The sequence below is a fragment of the Mobula hypostoma genome, chromosome 3, assembly GCF_963921235.1.
Source record: "Mobula hypostoma chromosome 3, sMobHyp1.1, whole genome shotgun sequence".
Classification (NCBI taxonomy): Eukaryota; Metazoa; Chordata; class Chondrichthyes; order Myliobatiformes; family Myliobatidae; genus Mobula; species Mobula hypostoma.
This window is the reverse complement of record NC_086099.1, coordinates 117,389,264-117,409,427: the sequence shown is the minus strand read 5'-3', so window position 1 is coordinate 117,409,427 and position 20,164 is coordinate 117,389,264. Positions and strand designations below refer to the sequence as shown.

At 43.2% G+C, this 20,164-nt stretch overlaps 1 protein-coding gene across 1 annotated transcript in view; it reads right to left on the bottom strand.

The window, feature by feature from the left end:
- slc5a8l (solute carrier family 5 member 8, like) overlaps nucleotides 1-20,164 on the bottom strand; it is a 68,864-nt gene that overhangs the window by 30,420 nt on the left and 18,280 nt on the right. Inside the window, exons 2-5 of the mRNA XM_063043624.1 lie at nucleotides 18,371-18,436; nucleotides 15,147-15,198; nucleotides 13,205-13,272; nucleotides 2,624-2,778 (exon numbers count right to left, since the gene is read on the bottom strand). Coding sequence (XP_062899694.1) covers nucleotides 2,624-2,778; nucleotides 13,205-13,272; nucleotides 15,147-15,198; nucleotides 18,371-18,436 — 341 coding nt within the window. The remainder of the gene's footprint in view (nucleotides 1-2,623; nucleotides 2,779-13,204; nucleotides 13,273-15,146; nucleotides 15,199-18,370; nucleotides 18,437-20,164) is intronic.

The following is a 20,164-nucleotide window of genomic DNA, read 5'->3' as shown; positions in this document are numbered from 1 at the left end:
CCCGCCACTGTCTGTATGTTCTCCCCGAGACCAAGTAGATTTCCTCCAGGGACTCTAGTCTCCTCCCACAGTCCAAAGGCATACCAGTTGGTAGGTTAATTGGACATTAAGCCTGAGATTAGGCCGGAATGAAAATTGGGGAATTGTTACTGGCATGGCTTGAAGGGCATATCCTGTGCTGTGTTGCAATAAATGAATAAATGAATGTATAAATAAATGGATAAAACACTGGAGGGCAGGATTTAACCCAGGTCACTGGAGCTGTGTGTAATTTGTTCTACTTGCTGCACCACTGGCCAGCCCAGGGAGCCTTTCAGACTGAAATCATTGCCACCACTTCCATCTTCTTAAGAGATCGCTTACCATGAACTCTGTCTGTGAAATGCTAATGTCCTCACCACTGTCTTCACCCGACCCAGGTCTCAAAGCCCTCTTTGACCATTCAACCACAGGATTCTATCAGTGCTCCCTCCAGGGTTTTACAACATAGAACATAGAACATACAGCACAGTACAGGTCCTTCGGCCCACAATGTTGTGCCGACCCTCAAACCCTGCCTCCCATATAAGCCCCCACCTTAGATTCCTCCATATACCTGTCTAGTAGTCTCTTAAACTTCACTAGTGTATCTGCCTCCACCACTGACTCAGGCAGTGCATTCTACGCACCAACCACTCTCTGAGTAAAAAATCTTCCTCTAATATCCCCCTTGAACTTCCCACCCCTTACCTTAAAGCCGTGTCCTCTTGTATTGAGCAGTGGTGCCCCAGGGAAGAGGCGCTGGCTATCCACTCTATCTATTCCTCTTATTATCTTGTACACCTCTATCATGTCTCCTCTCATCCTCCATCTCTCCAAAGAGTAAAGCCCTAGCTCCCTTAATCTCTGATCATAATCCATACTCTCTAAACCAGGCAGCATTCTCATAAATCTCCTCTGTACCCTTTCCAATGCTTCCACATCCTTCCTATAGTGAGGCGACCAGAACTGGACACAGTACTCCAAGTGTGGCCTAACCAGAGTTTTATAGAACTACATCATTACATCGTGACTCTTAAACTCTATCCCTCGACTTATGAAAGCTAACACCCCATAAGCTTTCTTAACTATCCTATCCACTTGTGAGGCAACTTTCAGGGATCTATGGACATGTATCCCCAGATCCCTCTGCTCCTCCACACTGCCAAGTATCCTGCCATTTACTTTGTACTCTGCCTTGGAGTTTGTCCTTCCAAAGTGTACCACCTCACACTTCTCCGGGTTGAACTCCATCTGCCACTTCTCAGCCCACTTCTGCATCCTATCAATGTCTCTCTGCAATCTTTGACAATCCTCTACACTATCTACAACACCATCAACCTTTGTGTCATCTGCAAACTTGCCAACCCACCCTTCTACCCCCACATCCAGGTCGTTAATAAAAATCATGAAAAGTAGAGGTCCCAGAACAGATCCTTGTGGGACACCACCAGTCACAACCCTCCAATCTGAATGTACTCCCTCCACCACCACCCTCTGCCTTCTGCAGGCAAGCCAATTCTGAATCCACCAGGCCAAACTACCCTGGATCCCATGCCTTCTGACTTTCTGAATAAGCCTACCATGTGGAACCTTGTCAAAAGCCTTACTAAAATCTATATAGGTCACATCCACTGCACTACCCTCATCTATGTGCCTGGTCACCTCCTCAAAGAACTCTATCAGGCTTGTTAGACACGATCTGCTCTTTACAAAGCCATGCTGACTGTCCTTGATCAGACCATGATTCTCTAAATGCCCAGAGATCCTCTCTGGTTTTCTCTCTGATCCATCTGCATCTTCAAGGTTTCAATCAACCTCCCCTCCAGGACTTCAACTAACCCCTCCCTCTTTGAAAATACTCTTGTTGATTAAGGTGGTGATTTAGTTCCAGTAAGCACCCTGTCCCTCGCTCAGTGAACTGACTCCCAAGTGAACAAAATGCCTGAGTTAATCTTTGTAAATTTTCTGGCCCTCTCCCTTGATTTTCTGGTTCAGGAACCTACATTCCCATTTTTGGGAAATGTGTGCCTGTACTTCAGCCCCTCGTACATCTGAGGAATGTAGGTGAGGGCATTGTGTATCCCCAACTCTTTCACACCCACGTGGATCAAGGTTACAGAATTTTTCTCTCTCCTTCAAGGCAAGTGGAGCCATGCATCTATTTTCTGTCTGTCTGTATTGTTTGTGTTGTGTGCTTTATTATGGGTTACGGTAATTGGGGTGTTGTAGAAGCAAGTGAGTATAATTACATATTCACACTTTGTCCTAGTTAGTTAGCTTGCTTTAGTTGATATGGAGTGAGCCGGGATTGTTATGTTTCTATTGACCGCTAATTACTCTTATTTTGATTATTTTATTTTGATAGTTTTTTTATCATTACAAGATCGTTCCTCTTCACTGGTTTCATAATAGACGATTGAACGTACTTTCCTTTGACTAGGAACTCAGTTACTTGAAAGGATGTCATACAGTGTTGAGTTCCTCACTCAGTCTCTAAGCAGTTTTGATTTGCTTTTCAACAGCAAGTCAAAACTATTCCAAAGATCCCTCCTTTCCTGCTGTCTTATTCCTCAACTCCCAAAGATAAATAGTAGGGCCTTACTCCCAGAAGTTGAGTCTCCCTCCATGATATGAGATATTCCAGATACGTCCAAATCCTCCTTGGGGAACCAAACCTCGGATTATTACAGCCATGAAGCCAGCAAACATGATCAACATCTGGAACACATCAGTCCAAACCACAGCTTTCAGGCCACCCTGTTAACACAAGATATAGTCAGTATCTGCTGAATCAGGAAGCTGAGAAAAGAGGACATGTCGGTCTACTAATTACAAGTATAAAGCGCACAGTCAGTTTGTATCTCTACAGAGAAACACTTACATTTCATTGCATGTCCATGTTCCTTTAATATCCATGGCTTATTACAATAGCACGGCTTTCCTATTCCTGTAACTTTCCATCCAAACCAAAGAAAATAAATTGTGGATGGTGTGATTTAGCCAGAGGTGAAGTTTTGCCGAGTGAATTGTACATCACACCCATGCAGGAGCGTGGTAGAATCTGGGGCAGGAAGAGGTTTTTATGTTTATTTGTTTTTTAATTGAGTTAGAGAGTGGAACAGGCTCTTCCAGCCCTTCGAGCGTGCTGCCTAGCAACCCCCGATTTAATCCTAGCCTAGTCAAGGGACAATTTACCTTGACCCATTAACCTACTAACTGGTCAGCTTTGGACTGTGGGAGGAAAGCAGAGTGATCTGGAGGAAACTCACGCGATCACAGGGAGAACATACAAGCTCTTTACAGTCAGTGGCAGGAATTGAACCCGGGTCACTGGTACTGTAAAGCATTGTGTGACCACTGTGCTACCATGTCAGTGATGGGAACGTGGGGAGAATTAAATGGATTTGGGTAGGATTAGTGTAAAATGTTGTTTAACGTTTAGAAGGGGATGAATATCTGGAATTCCCTGCCCCAGTGAGTGATGGGGAATTAACTTATGAAATGCAGTAAATGTGAATGACGGGATGAGCACCATGAATCGGACACAGAGGGGCAGGTGAGGGCTGGGCAGAGCAGCTATAATCCTATTGAATGTTGCAGCAAGTTTGAAGGGCCGAGTGGCCTGCTTGTAATTTCTAACTGATGCATGATGGAAAATATCCTGACTGGGTGCATAATGCCTCAGTATGGTAACTGATCTGAGTGTGACTGCAGGAAAAACAGAGATGTGGACACAGGTCAGCTCATCATGTAAACCGTCCACGGACTCTGTCTACACATCTTGCTCCCTGGCATAGCAACCGACATAATCAAAGACTCCCCACGTTCTCTCTGCTCCCTGCTCTCATCGTGCAGGAGATACAAATGCCTGATAGCATATACTGTACCACCAAGCTAACAAAATTTCTACCTCATTGTTAAAGGACCATTAAATGGTTTCCCAGAATGGTGAAATGAACTCCTGACCTCCCAGTCTCTCTCGTTATGATCTTGCTTTCATTGTTTACTGTACTTTCTCTGTAGCGCCTAAACTTTATTCCACATTGTTATTGTTTTACCTTGTTCTACCAGAATGCACTGTGCAATGTTTTGATCTGCACGCAAGGCAAACTTATCTCTGTATCTCGCTACTTGTGGAATCATAAGCCAATGTCAATTCTTTTGATCTTGGGGTGCGGACCTGGTGGATATGTATCCCTCAGACACTGCACTGCATGATGAACCTGCCCTGACTCACACCGTACTGCAGGCTCACATGTTAAATGTGGTCCCAGTTAAAATACTGATTACATTTTGAGTGCACTCTTCCTGGTGCTTTATCACTTTTGATGTATAACCCTGCTGAACCATTCAAGTGCTAATCAGACAGAAGTCCAGGACACCCAACTTCGGAACTAAAGCAGTCTGGGCGAACTTTAGGAGAAGAAGCATGCTGTCTGCTTTATTGACAAGGCAGGTAATTTACTATTGGATGAGTGTGGGTTTGACTTCATGATCCCTGTACGGGACGGCAGGGAAAACATATACTTTATACTTCATTGTCGCTAAACAATTGATACTAGAACGTACAATCATCACAGTGATATTTGATTCTGCACTTCCCGCTCCCTGGATTACAAATCGATAGTAAATATTAAAAATTTAAATTATAAATCATAAATAGAAAAAATAAAAATGGAAAGTAAGGTAGCGCAAAAAAACCGAGAGGCAGGTCCGGATATTTGGAGGGTATGGCCCAGATCCGGGTCAGGATCCATTCAGCAGTCTTATCACAGTTGGAAAGAAGCTGTTCCCAAATCTGGCTGTACGAGTCTTCAAGCTCCTGAGCCTTCTCCCGGAGGGAAGAGGGACGAAAAGTGTGTTGGCTGGGTGGGTCGTGTCCTTGATTATCCTGGCAGCACTGCTCCGACAGCGTGCGGTGTAAAGTGAGTCCACGGACGGAAGATTGGTTTGTGTGATGTGTTGCGCCGTGTTCACGATCTTCTGCAGCTTCTTTCGGTCTTGGACAGGACAACTTCCATACCAGGTTGTGATGCACCCTAGAAGAATGCTTTTTACGGTGCATCTATAAAAATTCGTGAGGGTTTTAGGAGACAGGCTAAATATCTTTAGTTTTCTCATATCGGAGATGAACAGCTATGAACACCATCTCACTACTCCTCATGATCCCTGCACGGAAGGGCAGGGAAGACATATTGGAGGTGAACGGCCATGAACACTATCTCACTACCCCTCTTTTGCTCTACTTATTTAGTTATTGTAACTTCGAGTAATTTTGATATCTTGAACTGTACAACAAACATCATGACATGTCAGGGATTGTAAACCTGATGTGAATTCTAACTAATGACAATCCCCACATCTGAATGAAGAGGTGACAAGAGAAATCACCTTTAGAAGTAAAGTTGCCTTCAGCCCCATCCCAAATTTGGAAACAGTACGGGAAGAAATTCCTGACCTCAGTCTCCCTGTAACTACTGCGACCTGTCAAACAATACCAGAAGTAAACTAATACAGCCTTTAAAACCAATACAGCCTGACCTCAGTCTTCCTGTAACTACTGCGACCTGTCAAGCAGTGCCAAAAGAAAACTAATACAGCCTTTGAGCAAATGTAGTTGAGAGCTTCTGATGTATTTACCAATACACAATGGAGACATACTCATCAAACACACCTCAAACATTAATCCAAAGTAATCCACACCCTACATCTATACCACAAGCAACACACACAGAAAATGCTGGTGTACACAGCAGGCCAGGCAGCATCTATAGGAAGAGGTACAGTCGACGTCTCGGGCCAAGACATTTCGTCAGGACTGACAATACACAAACACAAACAGGCCTCACAAATGTCGTCTGTAACCAAAGTACACAGTTCAATCACCAGATTGCAATACCAATAAAACCATCTTCAGATACGTCAAGGACAACAGCTTGGATAAGCTTGGCTGGTCTTTGGCACTGAAAGGGCCACCACCTGTTTGCTGGTTTGTTATTAACTATCTATCGACCTGACACTTTAAAGACTTTGCCTTTGAGGAAGAGGGTTCCAAGCACCCTCAACCTTTGGAAAGAGAAAAAAACCTCTCGATTCCTTTGTTCAATGGGAGCTCTGATAATGAACCTTAGCTTTGGATTCTCCCACAATAGGAAGCATTTTCACCACATTTATTTTGTGATGACATTTGTGAGGCCTGTTTGTACCTCTTCCTATAGATGCTGCCTAGCCTGCTGCATTCATCAGCATTTTTTGTGTGTGTTGCTTGAATTTCTAGCATCTGCAGATTTCCTCGTGTTTGCATCTGTATCACAAGCCTAGCTAAGACAACCTTCATTCCCTCAGCCTCTATCAGCACTTCTTAACAATGCAAGAAATTCACTGTATACTTAGTCATAGCAATTGACTGGCAATCAAGTAGTTACAGCACTTCAGTATTAAATTTCCCTTTTGTCCACTTGGATGATATCAGCTGGAACAGTTGTCTTTGCAAACAGGTGGTGGCCCCTTCAGTGCCAAAGACCAGCCAAGCTATTCCAAGCTGTTGTACTTGACGTATCTGAAGATGGTTTTATTGGTATTGCAATCTGGTGATTGAACTGTATGTACTTTGGTTAGTAGGACATTTATGAGGCCTGTTTGTGTATTGTAAACAGTATTGGTTTTATTAAAGGAAAGATATTAACATGTTGTAAAGGGTTCTTGAGATTAATACCTGGAATGTGCTGGTTCTCTGTGAGAAAGGATTCGACAAGCCAGCGGTTCAAAACAGTGAGCGGAAGCTTGATTGAAACATGTGAGCTTCAGAGGTGTCTTGACAAAATAAATGTGGTGAAAATGCTTCCTCTCGTGCTGAGGTTCATTAGCAGAGCTCCCATTGAACAAAGGGATAGAGAGTTTTTTTTTTCTCTTTCCAAAGGTTGAGGGTGTTTGGAACCCTCTTCCTCAAAGGGTGGTGGAAGCAAAGTCTTTACAGTGTCAGGTGGATAGATAGTTAATAAGTAATCAGCTTATCCTGGATAGGTTTGTCAGATCAACCATGGTCCTATTGAATTTTGATATCAATTAGAAGGGCTGCGGGTACTCTGGGCCTAATTCACATGTTTGCACACTTTCAGGTCCTTGGCTGAGAAGCTAATTCTAGTGCTTACAGATGCCCTGCAGGAAGATCTGATTGCATCAGGGATTGTGGACTATTGCCACCTCTAAAGGTGGAAGTTGGAAGAGTATTGGCTGATTGGAGGATTCGACAGGCTCGGGCATTGAAAACTCCCAGTGGACCCTTGGTTATATTTCAGTAACTTTTTCTTGAAGTTTTTCTGTAAAACTATAGCCGTTTTTGGTTTTACCAGCAGATGCAAGGTAAAAACAGTTTTAATCACCATTGCTAAAAGAGAGAAGAAAATGTAATGAGACTCAGAAATGCCCACAGCATTCACTGTAATGTTCGTTTGCTGTGTATGTGTGGGTATGCACATAACTTTGTAGGTTACTGATTTATAATCAAATGCAATAGTTTTAAAGTTTTTTGTTGTAATAATGCTAAATGCAATTAATGAGTTTACTGAACCTTGTTCTTATTCATGAATGCAAGATTTTTCCCCACTTCTCGTGCTGTTCAGAGAGCCTCCACGGGCTCGATGGACCAAAGGGCTTCCTTTGATATCGTTAGAGGTTAGAGTGCATGAGAAATATTCAAAGGTAGCCGTTTTGTCTTCACTGTCTCAGGTGCATTCTAGTCATTCTCTTCTGGCACAAGGTCTTCTGTTTTGATGTTCTGGAGTCTGCCAGGTCTGTAACTGCATATTCATTATAAGCCAACGGTATTTGAGGTTGGTTAACTGTAATCATTGGATGGAAAACAATCATATTCCTGAGGACATTCTGTACAGTGGGTTGGTTCCCAGGTCACAACAAGCTGAACGACATGGAAGATGGCATGTTTCAATATAGTCATGTTGGGGACAGCTGCTGCTGGTTGGGACTTCTAGAGGCTGATTGTTTGGGATAACATGGGAAGAAGTGAGGAGAAGCAGAATGCTCTGTTGATGCCGTATGACGATCCAAAGAGGCCAACAAAATTCATACCATCTCAAGAGAGGCATAGAGTTCCTGACATACCCAGAAGATGCTTAACAGCAGACGGTGAAAAAGGCGAATGGTATGCTGGCATTTATAGCGAGAGGATTCGAGTACAGGAGCAGGGAGGTACTACTGCAGTTGTACAAGGCCTTGGTGAGACCACACCTGGAGTATTGTGTGCAGTTTTGGTCCCCTAATCTGAAGAAAGACATCCTTGCCATAGAGGGAGTACAAAGAAGGTTCACCAGATTGATTCCTGGGATGGCAGGACTTTCATATGAAGAAAGACTGGATGAACTGGGCTTGTACTCGTTGGAATTTAGAAGATTGAGGGGGGATCTGATTGAAACGTATAAAATCCTAAAGGGATTGGACAGGCTAGATGCAGGAAGATTGTTCCCGATGTTGGGGAAGTCCAGAACGAGGGGCCACAGTTTGAGGATAGAGGGGAAGCCTTTTAGGACCGAGATTAGGAAAAACTTCTTCACACAGAGAGTGGTGAATCTGTAGAATTCTCTGCCACAGGAAACAGTTGAGGCCAGTTCATTGGCTATATTTAAGAGGGAGTTAGATATGGCCCTTGTGGCTACGGGGGTCAGGGGGTATGGAGGGAAGGCTGGGGCGGGGTTCTGAGTTGGATGATCAGCCATGATCATAATAAATGGCGGTGCAGGCTCGAAGGGCCGAATGGCCTACTCCTGCACCTATTTTCTATGTTTCTATGTTTCTATCTGGGAGAAACATCTGTTAACATTTAAGCATCATTTACCTAGCTTCAACCAGCAGGGTTCTATCATTTACCAAGAAAATAGAAAACAAGGCAACAATCAGATAAGGGAGAGTCAAGAACAATTTTCAAACTGACAAAAATCAATGATAAAGCTACATGCAAAATTTCATTCACTGGGGAACAAAGATAAAGAAAATTTGATGTAATGTGACTGGACACAGTTTCCCAAATATTGAATCATATAACATTGACAGCAACTGGGGAATTACTGCAAAGATTGCAGATCTTAGGATGTTGGTTCTGGGATGTTCAAATGCTCAAAATTCAAAGTAAATTTATTTTCAAAGTACATTTATGTGACCTTATATAATGATGAAGTTTGTTTTCTTGTGGGCATAGTTAGTAAATCCAAAAACCATGCCGTAAGAGGGTCCAGAGAGGCCAACAAAATTCAAATAAAGACAACACCCAACAGGGCGAATAAAAAATAATGATGTACAAAAGACAACAAATTTTGCAAATACAAAAGAAAAAAGAAATAATAATGATAATAAATAAATAATCAATAAATATTGAGAACGTAAGATGAAAAGACCTTGAAAGTGAGTCCATAGCTTGCGGAAACAGTTCAATGATATGACAAGTGAAGCTGAGTGAAGTTATCCCCTTTGGTTCACGAGCCTGATGGTTGAGGGGTAATAACTGTTCCTGTACCATCTTCCTGATGGCAGCAGCAAGAAGAGAGCATGACCTGGATGGTGGGGGTTCCTGAAGATGGTGCTCTGAAACACCAGAATGGTAATCCATGTGTTGAACCAGAACAGATGAGGGAGATCTTAAATAATTTTTTGGCATCCTTTCAATCTCCTCACTCAGCAGATGAACACAGAGTCTAGGCAGAGTGAGGCAAAGTGGCATCAACTTCATTGTCCCTGTGCAGATTACAGAGGAGGAGGTGTTTGCTACCCTGAGGCAAATCAGGGTGGATAAATCCCCAGGGCTTGATAAGGTGTTCCCTCGGACCTTACAGGAGGCAAATGCAGAAATTTCTGGGACCTAAATTATCCTTAGTGACAGAAGAGGTACCAGAGGATTGGAGAACAGTCAATGTTGTTCTGCTGTTTAAAAAAGGCTCCAAACATAAACCAGGAAATTATAGGCCAGTGAATCTGCCATCATTTCTGGGACAGTTACCAGAACGTGTCCTAAGGGACTGGTTATATAAGTATTTTGATAGACATGGACTGATTTAAGGATAGTCAGCATGGGTTCATGCATGGTAGACCATGTCTAACAAATCTTTCGAGTTTTTCCAGAGAGTTACCAGGAATGTGGGTGAAGGCAAGGCAGTGGATGTTGACTACGTGGACTTTAGCAAGGCTATTGACAAGGTCCCACATTGGAAGGTTCAATGGCTCAGCATTCAAGATGAAGTAGTAAATTGGTTTTGACATTGGCTTGATGGGAGAAGCCAGAGGGTGCTAGTAGATGATTGCCTCTCTGACTGGAAGCCTGTGACTAGTGGAGTGCCACAGGGATCAGTGCCACGTCTGTTGTTGGTTATCACCTCTATCAACAATCTGGATGATAATGTCGTTAACTAGATCAGCAAATTTGTGGATGCATTAAGATTGGGGGTGTAGTGGATAGCAAGACAGGCTATCATGGCTTGCAGAGGGATCTGCATCAGCTGGAAAAAATGGGCTGAAAATGGCAGATGGAATTTAATGCAGACAAGTGTGAGGAGGACCTGAATCATAAGGAAGAATTGAAGAGGTTAGAACATAGAAGACGGGAGGAAATTTGATAGTGGTATACAAAATTATGAGGGTTATAGATAGGGTTAATGTAAGCAGGCTTTTTGCACTGAGGTTGGGTGGGACTACAACCAGAGGTCATGGGTTAAGGGTGAAAGGTGAAAAGTGTAAGGGGAACATAAGGGGGAACTTCTTCACTCAGAGGATTGTTAGAGTATGGAATGAGCTGCCAGAACAAGTGGTGCATGTGACCTTGATTTCAAAGTTTAAGAGAAGTTTAGATAGGTACATGGATTTCGGATTATGGAGAGCTAAGGTCCTGGTGCAAATCGATGGGAGCAGGTGGTTTAAATGGTTTCAGCGTGGTATAGATTGGCCAAAACATCTTTTCCTGTGCTTTACTCTTCATGACTCTGAAAGGAAGTGCAATGTACAGACCTCAAAGATATGCAGTGATATCCTGTTACCTGCCACACACATCTGTATGACAGCTATGAGCGGCTGGCACAGTGAATTTGCGTAGGCAGGTTATCTTTACACAGTTTGAGTATATCCATCTCTCTCTACTGCTCCTGTCTCCAAAAAGTATCTGATAGTCCTCTCCCTGCCCTTGAAAATCTTCGCAAACGCTGACCACAGATCTTGCGTGAAGATTGCAATCCCGTTCAATCAATGATTGGTTTCACTTTCATAAGACAGCGGAACATTGGTATCATTTATTTCCCTACACTCCCCAGTTCAAATTGGCAAGTACCTCGTTCAGTATGTTCACAGGACTGGGGCTTCAATAAGCAGCTGCTCAGACCTGCTAAACCCCAGCGATATGCACGTGGCTGCATCACTGATCTGTAAGGAATTTAAATCAATCGTATTACCCACCCTAATCTCTCCAACACATTCTCAATTTACAGCCAAACCAATGCCTATCCCATCAGTACACTCCGGACACCTCTCCACTGTTACCAGTACAGATGTTAACACGCACTCATACACTGCCACTAACTCGCCCTCAATAACACATCGATCAACATTCCACCAACAGAAAGATTCACTAAATATGCACATGACAAAAACATATCCACACCAATAGCCACTTAGAAACCTCACAAAAACTTACCCACACCAATACACACTTAGAAACATCACAAAAACATATCCATACCAATACACACTTAGAAACATCACAAAAACAGACCCACACCAATACACACTTAGAAACATCACAAAAACATACTCAGACCAATACACACTTAGAAACATCACGAAAACATATCCACACCAACACACATTTAGAAACATCCCTTCGGCACTGGTTTTCATCCTTATAGATCCATGACGGATTTCAACCAAAGCAAACAGAGACGCATTTACACTTTTATATCAATATTTCTCCACAAACTCACATGCAGTATATCCTCACAAACGTGACATCATTAACATACCTACCCTTTCTACAAACACACACCTCTACTAATTCAATATACTTTTAAATTTCCACCAGCATACCAGCTCTAATCCACCGGTATTAACACACTTGCGTCACAAAAGACAACCTTTTTTTTGTTCAAAAGATTATTCAAATACTTGCACAACAATAGCAAGGGAAGTCAACTCATGGCATTACATACAACGATTGCCCATGGACACAAAAAAAACACGTGTATCCCCCCACCCTTCTTCTCCAGCTTCATATGTCTAGGATGTATATAATTTTGGTCCCGCCAACTCTGTGAGGTTGGGGTGCATCACCCACCCAAACCCCGGTTTGTATGAATAATGTTGTGTGATTTACTGCCCCCTGCAAGAAATAACAGATCGTTCACTGCAAACAATTAAAAAGTATATTTAAGAATGTTAATTTAAGCAAAAAGAGAAAAAAACACACACAAAAAGGGCCCAGTATTCTTAAAGCGTCAAATGTGCACTTAAGTTAGAGCTCATCTTGAACTTGTTTGTCACTCACGCGTTGGACTCTCAGTGTTGGGGAGGTCCAGATCGAGGGGTCACAGTTTGAGGATAGAGGGGAAGCCTTTTAGGACCGAGATTAGGAAAAACTTCTTCACACAGAGAGTGGTGAATCTGTGGAATTCTCTGCCACAGCAAACTGTTGAGGCCAGTTCATTAGCTATGTTTAAAAGGAAGTTAGATATGGCCCTTGTGGCTACAGGGGTCAGGGGGTATGGAGGGAAGGCTGGGTTCTGAGTTGGATGATCAGCCATGATCATAATAAATGGCGGTGCAGGCTCGAAGGGCCGAATGGCCTACTCCTGTACCTATTTTCTACGTTTCTATGTATATTCCAAATGTCACTTGAAATCCATCTCGAACAAACGGGTCTCCCATGGGAGTATTGGTTCTTACTTCCTTCCTGAAGCCATTTATCTGCTCCAATCACCTTGTGCAACTGGGACGGCATCCTCAGCCATCTTTTCCCCCTCTCTCCTTCCAGCTCCCACCAACTAAGACAAAAACCCAGCATTCTCCAGAATCTTCTCCCAATTCCATCATCAGTTCAACCCCAAACAAGCTGAAAGCAGAATAGACTGCTCTTACAAAACTGCTAAAATGAAATACTTACATTACACATGCTTAATCTAGCAGGATTTAAACTTACCAAAGTACAGTAAAAGGTGCAGACAAGCCCAGTTGCAACGAGAACTCCCCAGAGATCCAATCCAGTTACTGATGAAAAGAAGAGGTGTTCCAATTTAGAGCAAGGAATGAATCTCTTTTTCTACAGTAATCTTTTCACTTTGCAAAATAGGTTAGAATGACCATAACCCCAAGAGCAAACGGTAACATTGGAGACAATGAAAGAAATATCGGAGAGGAAGCAAGCAGAAGAATGGGGAAAGAAAGAATCGAATCTCAGAGATTTTCAGGGATAGATGGAGACACACAGGCAAAGAGAAAGGTGGAGAGACATTCAGTAATGAGGAGCAGAATGAAGGAGAGAGGCAGGCTGAACATTAGAGCAAGATACACCCAGAGCTTAGAACTATGTCTGATGGAAGGCAATCAAAATAGTAACTGTTTCTGCCTTCACCAATGCTGTTTGTATTGCTCTTACTGTTTTCATTTCCAGTTTCAGAATCCACAATACTTCCCTGTCATAAGAATATAAATATAGATTTTCATGTTATTAGTTAATACAGTTCAGACACCATTGTGGGCTGAACTGCCTTAAAGTGGACACGTGCAGAACTCATGTCAATGACAAGGAAAGCAAGGACTACAGAGACCTGGGGACTGAAGGCATAGAATTGTGCAAGATCAAGCACATGTTAGTTACTCAAAAAGATAAGCACATTGAAGTTAGAATTTAATAACTGGAGATAAAATTAAACATAAAAACTGGTCATGGCAGAGGGAGAGTAGAGAAGGAACACGCATTGGAGACGGGGTAAGTTTGAGAACAGTAAGGCAATAATTTGCATTTATAAAACATACGAAACGTATCAAAACCACTTCACAAGAGCATAACCAAATAAAAGATACCAACAAAAAGTAACATTTTAGTTCCAGTTACAGCAGTGGAATTTGGTAGATCATAAACTGTTAGGGCATATGTCACAAATAACAAGATGACTGAGTATACTCACCTACATTTCCTCCACAGAACTGCTGAAGCAGGTAAATGGCTAAGTAGGAACTGTAGCTAACTTCACAGTGGATGGGTCTGAGATGCCAATCTAACATGTAACCAGTTAATGTCACGTAAGGCTAACTGTCCTAAAAATAACGTATGGAAATAGTAACCAAGTGGTTAATTGTGAGTGATGCTTTTACGTCTGTTATGAAGGGGGGGGGTGGGCAGGATTATCCACTAAAGCACACATGTGGTATATCTGGCTCAGAAACAACACAAATACCACGAGGAATGGGCAGGGTTGCAATGTACTTCAGAGTCGCATTAATGCCCAATTACTAGGGTAACTGGAACCGCCTGCCCTCGCTTCCAAGCAGTGACTGGCAGATTGGCCAGCATCCGATTGCCTGCTTGCCATTCACCAACACCAGCGCAGCACCACTCCCACTGCTACTGGGAGCTGTAATTTCCCGGCCTTTGGCCTGTGAACCACACAGCTCCAGCAAGAAAGGGTAGTGATGTTTCTGGTTGAGTGAAGTGCCAGCTTTTACGTGGATCCCCTGCTCCATCTGGAACCCACGGTGTAGCGTTAGAAGTGAACCTGATTAACTTTGCCTGTATCACTGGCTAACAGCCCAAAAGATGTAAGTACAAGGTTTGTTTTATATTCGATATTAATTTTTTCCCACTTCCTCCCAGGCCAGAGAGAGGGAATTCCCCGATGTTATTTAGCTTTGCCCTTTCTTGCATGATGTGTGATGTGAGACCATGCCCATTTGCAGAAGAGAACCATCACCACTCATTTCCATCAATCACTGGTGAAGACAATGACATCATCAGCTCGAGTGATGGACCTGGTCATATGACCTTCCATAGATGATGAATGTCACGTGACCAGCTGGACTGCGGGAAGGCATTGCTTAGGCCCTGGAATTCTTACCTGCAATAACAATAAGTTTATACTTACTCTGATTCAATGCTAATGCCGGGGCATAAATGACAATCCCAGTGTATAGTACCTGCAAAAAGACATCTGGGTATCATTATTCGATTCTTTCTCCAATAATTATTTTATATTAAATCAGTAGTTTTATCCACTTCACTAAGTTTGTAAGTTCTCACCAGATTTTCAACTTGAAGATGGAAGATCTGAATTTAATGTGAGTTGCCTCTTTGGAAGCCAACCACTCTTCTTACCTCTTATTTTCTTGCCCGAGCGCCTGCTCCTTTTGAATGAGCATGATCTATTGAGTGTGAGATGCAGCATTGGTACACTGACTGGCATTCATTCCACCATCCTATCCAGAGGAAGAATAAATGCAGGGACTCCACAGTAAAGTCACGGGGATGACTTTGTTGCAGAGATGGACCTTGCAAAATCGTCCCCACAAGCATCTGTGCACCGATGTCTATAACAGCTGATGCCACATAGGTTAAACAAGCAGCAGCCTGATACAGTTGTACCTCCAGTGGCAGGACCACAATGTTGGGAGGCATTAGCCCTGGGAGTTCGTAACATAGTTTCCAGATGCCTTCATGGCATCAGATCAAATGAGGGCAAGGCAATTTCCTCTTAATTATCACCCGCGATGCTCCCTCACTTGGGCGAAGGATTGAGGGTACGCAGAGAGTGGTGAGTGCATGGAATGGGCTGCTGGTGATGGTGGTGGCACAGCTTTGTGGGCCGAAGAGCCTGTATCGTGCTGTAGGTTTTCTATGTTTCTATGTATCAGGAACATGCGGTGCAGTTGACCTGGTAGACCTCAGTATCCATCACCTAGACCATGGACGTAGCAGCTTTGCTGTTGACTCCAGAAGGACATGAACTCCAAACCAGATCTCTGTCAGGTAGTGAGTAAACATACCTAACCCTGTCCAAGTATAACAAGGTAGTGTAGCAGTTAGCATAACACTATTATAGTACCAGTGACCCTGGTTCAATTCACACGGCTGTCTGTGTTCCCCCTGTGATCGTGTGTGTTTCCTCCGGGTGCTTGATTTCCCAAAGACATACGGGTTAGTAGGTGAATTGGTTACATGTATCTCTAAATAAACAAAATAATGTAAAATAACGTACAAATCTATCTGTGGCCCATGCATATGACCATGATAACATTGCTAGAGTGACTATCCTACTGTCCTAGTGGAGACAAAATCTCATCTCCAACCTGAGGACACACTCCATCATGTTGTGTGACACCAGAATCATGCTCAATAGGATGGATTCAGAACAACCTGGCAGCTCACATCTGAACACTTCCAGCAGCAAAAATGTATTTCACTGCAACCTCATGGTCTGACATATTCTACCATTACTATCTCCCTTATTTCAGAGTGCTCAAGAGCATGATAGAATATTAGGCATACCTAAACCGAGGTGTCAGCCTAGCAGAGCTACAAATTAAGGTTACGTGCATGCTAAGATACATAAACAGTATTGAGACCAAACAAGGCAAACTCAGCGCAACCTTACTGAGTCAGGAAGGATCATGGACAGTTAATGGACAGAAGGAGAAGGCTCCAAGGTACAACCAGATGGGACTTACCATGTGAGTGTTACCAAGCATTCACAATCACGTTCTGTCAGAAGTGGTATATGCATAGCCACTCTTGGCTTCTTCCACCATCACAAAGGGCAGTCTTGAGCCCACTCAGTTCACTCTATGAGTTATCAGGAAATGGCTGAGGGCTCTAGATACAGTGAAGATTGAGATCAGACTAGTTTTAGTGGAAACCTGCGATCCAGAACTAGCCATGACTCTATCTAAGTAGTTCCAGAGTTCCAATACAGTTCTAACACTGACACTTTCCTGATGATATGGATTTTTATAAACTAACCAAAATAAACTTTATTCATAATAAAAACTATTAGAAGCATTAACCATGTAACACTTTCCATTCTCATATTCTCAGGCAATACATTTAATGTTAAATTACATTTGTTTAAACTAATGTCACCTTTTCCACTCATGTTGCCCCTTGGGATGGTACTTTACTACAATAAATGATGGGCTTCCTTACCCAATCCAACCCTTGAAAAATTGCCCAGGTATATCCTGTTCACAAAAAACAGGGCGATCCAGTATGGCCAGTTACCTTCCAATAAGTTTATTTTCATGAGCCACTTTCATGGTGAGGGTGACAACTTGTAACGTCAAGATAGCACGTGACCTGGTATGGTACCAAGGTGTCCTGGAGAAACTAAAGTTAATGGGTATTGAGGGAAATAAACACTCAATGGTTGGAGTCATACCACGCACAAAGGAATATGGTTGTGGTCGTTGGACGTCAAGTTATCCCAGGTCCAATGTATGTCTGGCTCAGGGCAATATCCAAGGTTCAACGATTTTCTGCTACTTCATCAATGATCTCCTTTCCATTCACAGTGTCAGAGAGGGGATTGTCACAGTGATTAGCTCTATTCACATCTCAGCAAATGAAGCAGCCTGTCCCTGTATTTAGGCAATGTTCAGGCATGGACTGAGCAGTGGCAAGTTCTGCTGAAATAGCACGTGGCAGATACGTCAGACAAGTGCCATTTCAACAAGAGAAAATCTACCTATCCCGCAGGTAGTGAGATCCTCACTATCAACTTCCTTACTAGAACCACAGCAGAAGCCTCCACAAACATGATGACCAGGAGCAGGTCAAAGGCTGGGTACCCTGTGATGAATGACTGATACCCTGACAGCCCGAGGCTTCTGAACCATGTACAAGACCCAGGAATGTGACAGAATACTTCGTAGTTGCTATTTGATTGGCTCACCACCAACCAGCCTAAGTCTGTTTCCTTCGCTAATGGTGGACAATGCCTGCAGTGTACCCCATCTACAAAATACACTCCAGTTCTCAGCACCTCCTACACCTGCTCCTTCCACCTCCAAAGGCAAGGATAGTTGGTGCTTCAGGACACTGCCGACAGGTTCTTCCAAACCATACACCAATCTGACTTGCAAATATATCCCAGGACCTTTTTCGCAGTTGGTTGAAACTTAGGTTGCTCCTCACTTCATTTCACTCGAACGTCTGCTGCAGTTCAAGAAGCCGGCTCACCACACTTTCTCAGCGGATTTAACACTGGTCTTACTAGCAGTGTCATGATCCCAAGAAAAATCAACAGCAAAAAAAGAAATCACGTGCCTTGCAAGTAAATGGGCAGGAGTGTAGTGGAAGCTCAGACATGGTACTCACTGTTAGAACGACGTAGAGAAAGGTCCCAATGTATCGGGCCGTTTTGTTGAATCTCATCCCTAGATACTGAAGATAAAAAAAAACACATTTAGTGAGCTACATTTGATCGACACATGTGTATTACAGCAAATGATTAACCTTGACTGTCACGCCAGCTACTTTGCCTGATTGACCCATTGTGTGAATGCAGTTTTACATCATGCTAGCCATACTCAAGAGGATTGCAAACCAAGTGCTGGGACATGGGATCAGTAGTGATTGAACCTTGCTGACCGGCATATACACAGTGGGGCAGAGGTCACACCCAGCAGGTCAAACAAGTAACAAGTACAGTGTAGGTAAGTGCTTACCAGAATATAACATCCAATGGTGCCATGACCTTGGACAAACCATCTCTAAAACCTGCTGCAGACAGAACTCAAAAGGTGAATGCATCTCCAGTTTGGGTCTCTTGATTTTAATTGCTTCACAATTCACAGCTCCTTCCACGTTCCCTATTTCTTTGTGGCTCTTTATCCTTCTGACTAAGATGTTGGCCACATTCTCATTATTGGGGTCAACTTTGGAATGACAAACCTTTTCTAAGGGGAGGTTTTTAAACCATGCTTATTTATTATCTGAAAGGATATGGTTACTGTTTTGATCTTTCTTAGCTGCCAGAGAAAATGGACCCTTTGGCCCATCTGGCCTACTGTACACTGACAGCCAAACGCCCATCTGCAATGATCCTAATGCCATTTTTCTCCTCATATTCCCAGTAATTTTCTTCCCTCCCAATGATCCTACCACCTACCTAACGAATGCATCATTGGTATTTGAGAGGCACTGAAGCAGTGAGGGGAAACTCACACAGTCACTGAGAGAATGTGTCTGCTGCATACATACAGCACCCAAAGACAAGATGAAACCTATGTGTCTGGAGGTGTGCGACACCCTTGGACAAGTGGCGAGTGAGCCAGGTTCTGCTGTAGCTGCTCCTGTAGTGCTAGGACTGTTTCAGAATGTGAAATGGTGAGTCAAGAGTCACGCTACCAAATCAGCATGGTGCTTGACTCGGAGAGGTTGAAAGATGTTGATCAGGAAGGATCAGGATGTTCTTGTGCACAAGTCGCTTAAAGTTAGCAAGCAACTAGGCAGGCAAATAGCATGTTGGCCTTCATGAGAAGGGGGTTTGAGTACCTGAGGCGAGATGGGCCAGCACAGTAGTGCGGTAGTTAGCACAACATCTACTACCAGAGGGCATGCATTGGAGGTGAGAGGGGGTAGGTTCAAAGGGGATGTGAGGGGTAAGTTTTTTACTCAGAAACTGGTGGATGCCTGGAATGTGCTGCCTGGTATGATGGTAGAGGCAAATTCATTAGAAGCTTTTAAGCGACAGTTAGCTCAGCACATTAATATGAGGACGATGGTGGGATATGAACATTGTGTACATAGGAGAGATTAATTTTTTCGTTCTTTTTAAATTTACTTTTCAGCCGGCTTGACACAACATTGTGGCCAAAGGGCCTGATCCTGTGCTGTATGTTCTATGTAATGGCTTATGGTACTAGTGACCTGGGTTCAATTGCCATTGCTGTCTGTGAGGAGTCTGTAGGCTCTCCCCATGACTTCAGGATTCCTCCAGGTACTCCAGTTTCTTTCCACAGTCCACAGATGTACTGATGGGTAGGTTAAATTAGTCATTGTAGATTGTCCCATGATTAGACAAGAGTTAAATTGGGGGTTGCTGGGTGGTGTGGCTCGAAGGGCAGGAGGGGCCTGTTCTACACTATATCTCAATAAAATAAAATTAAA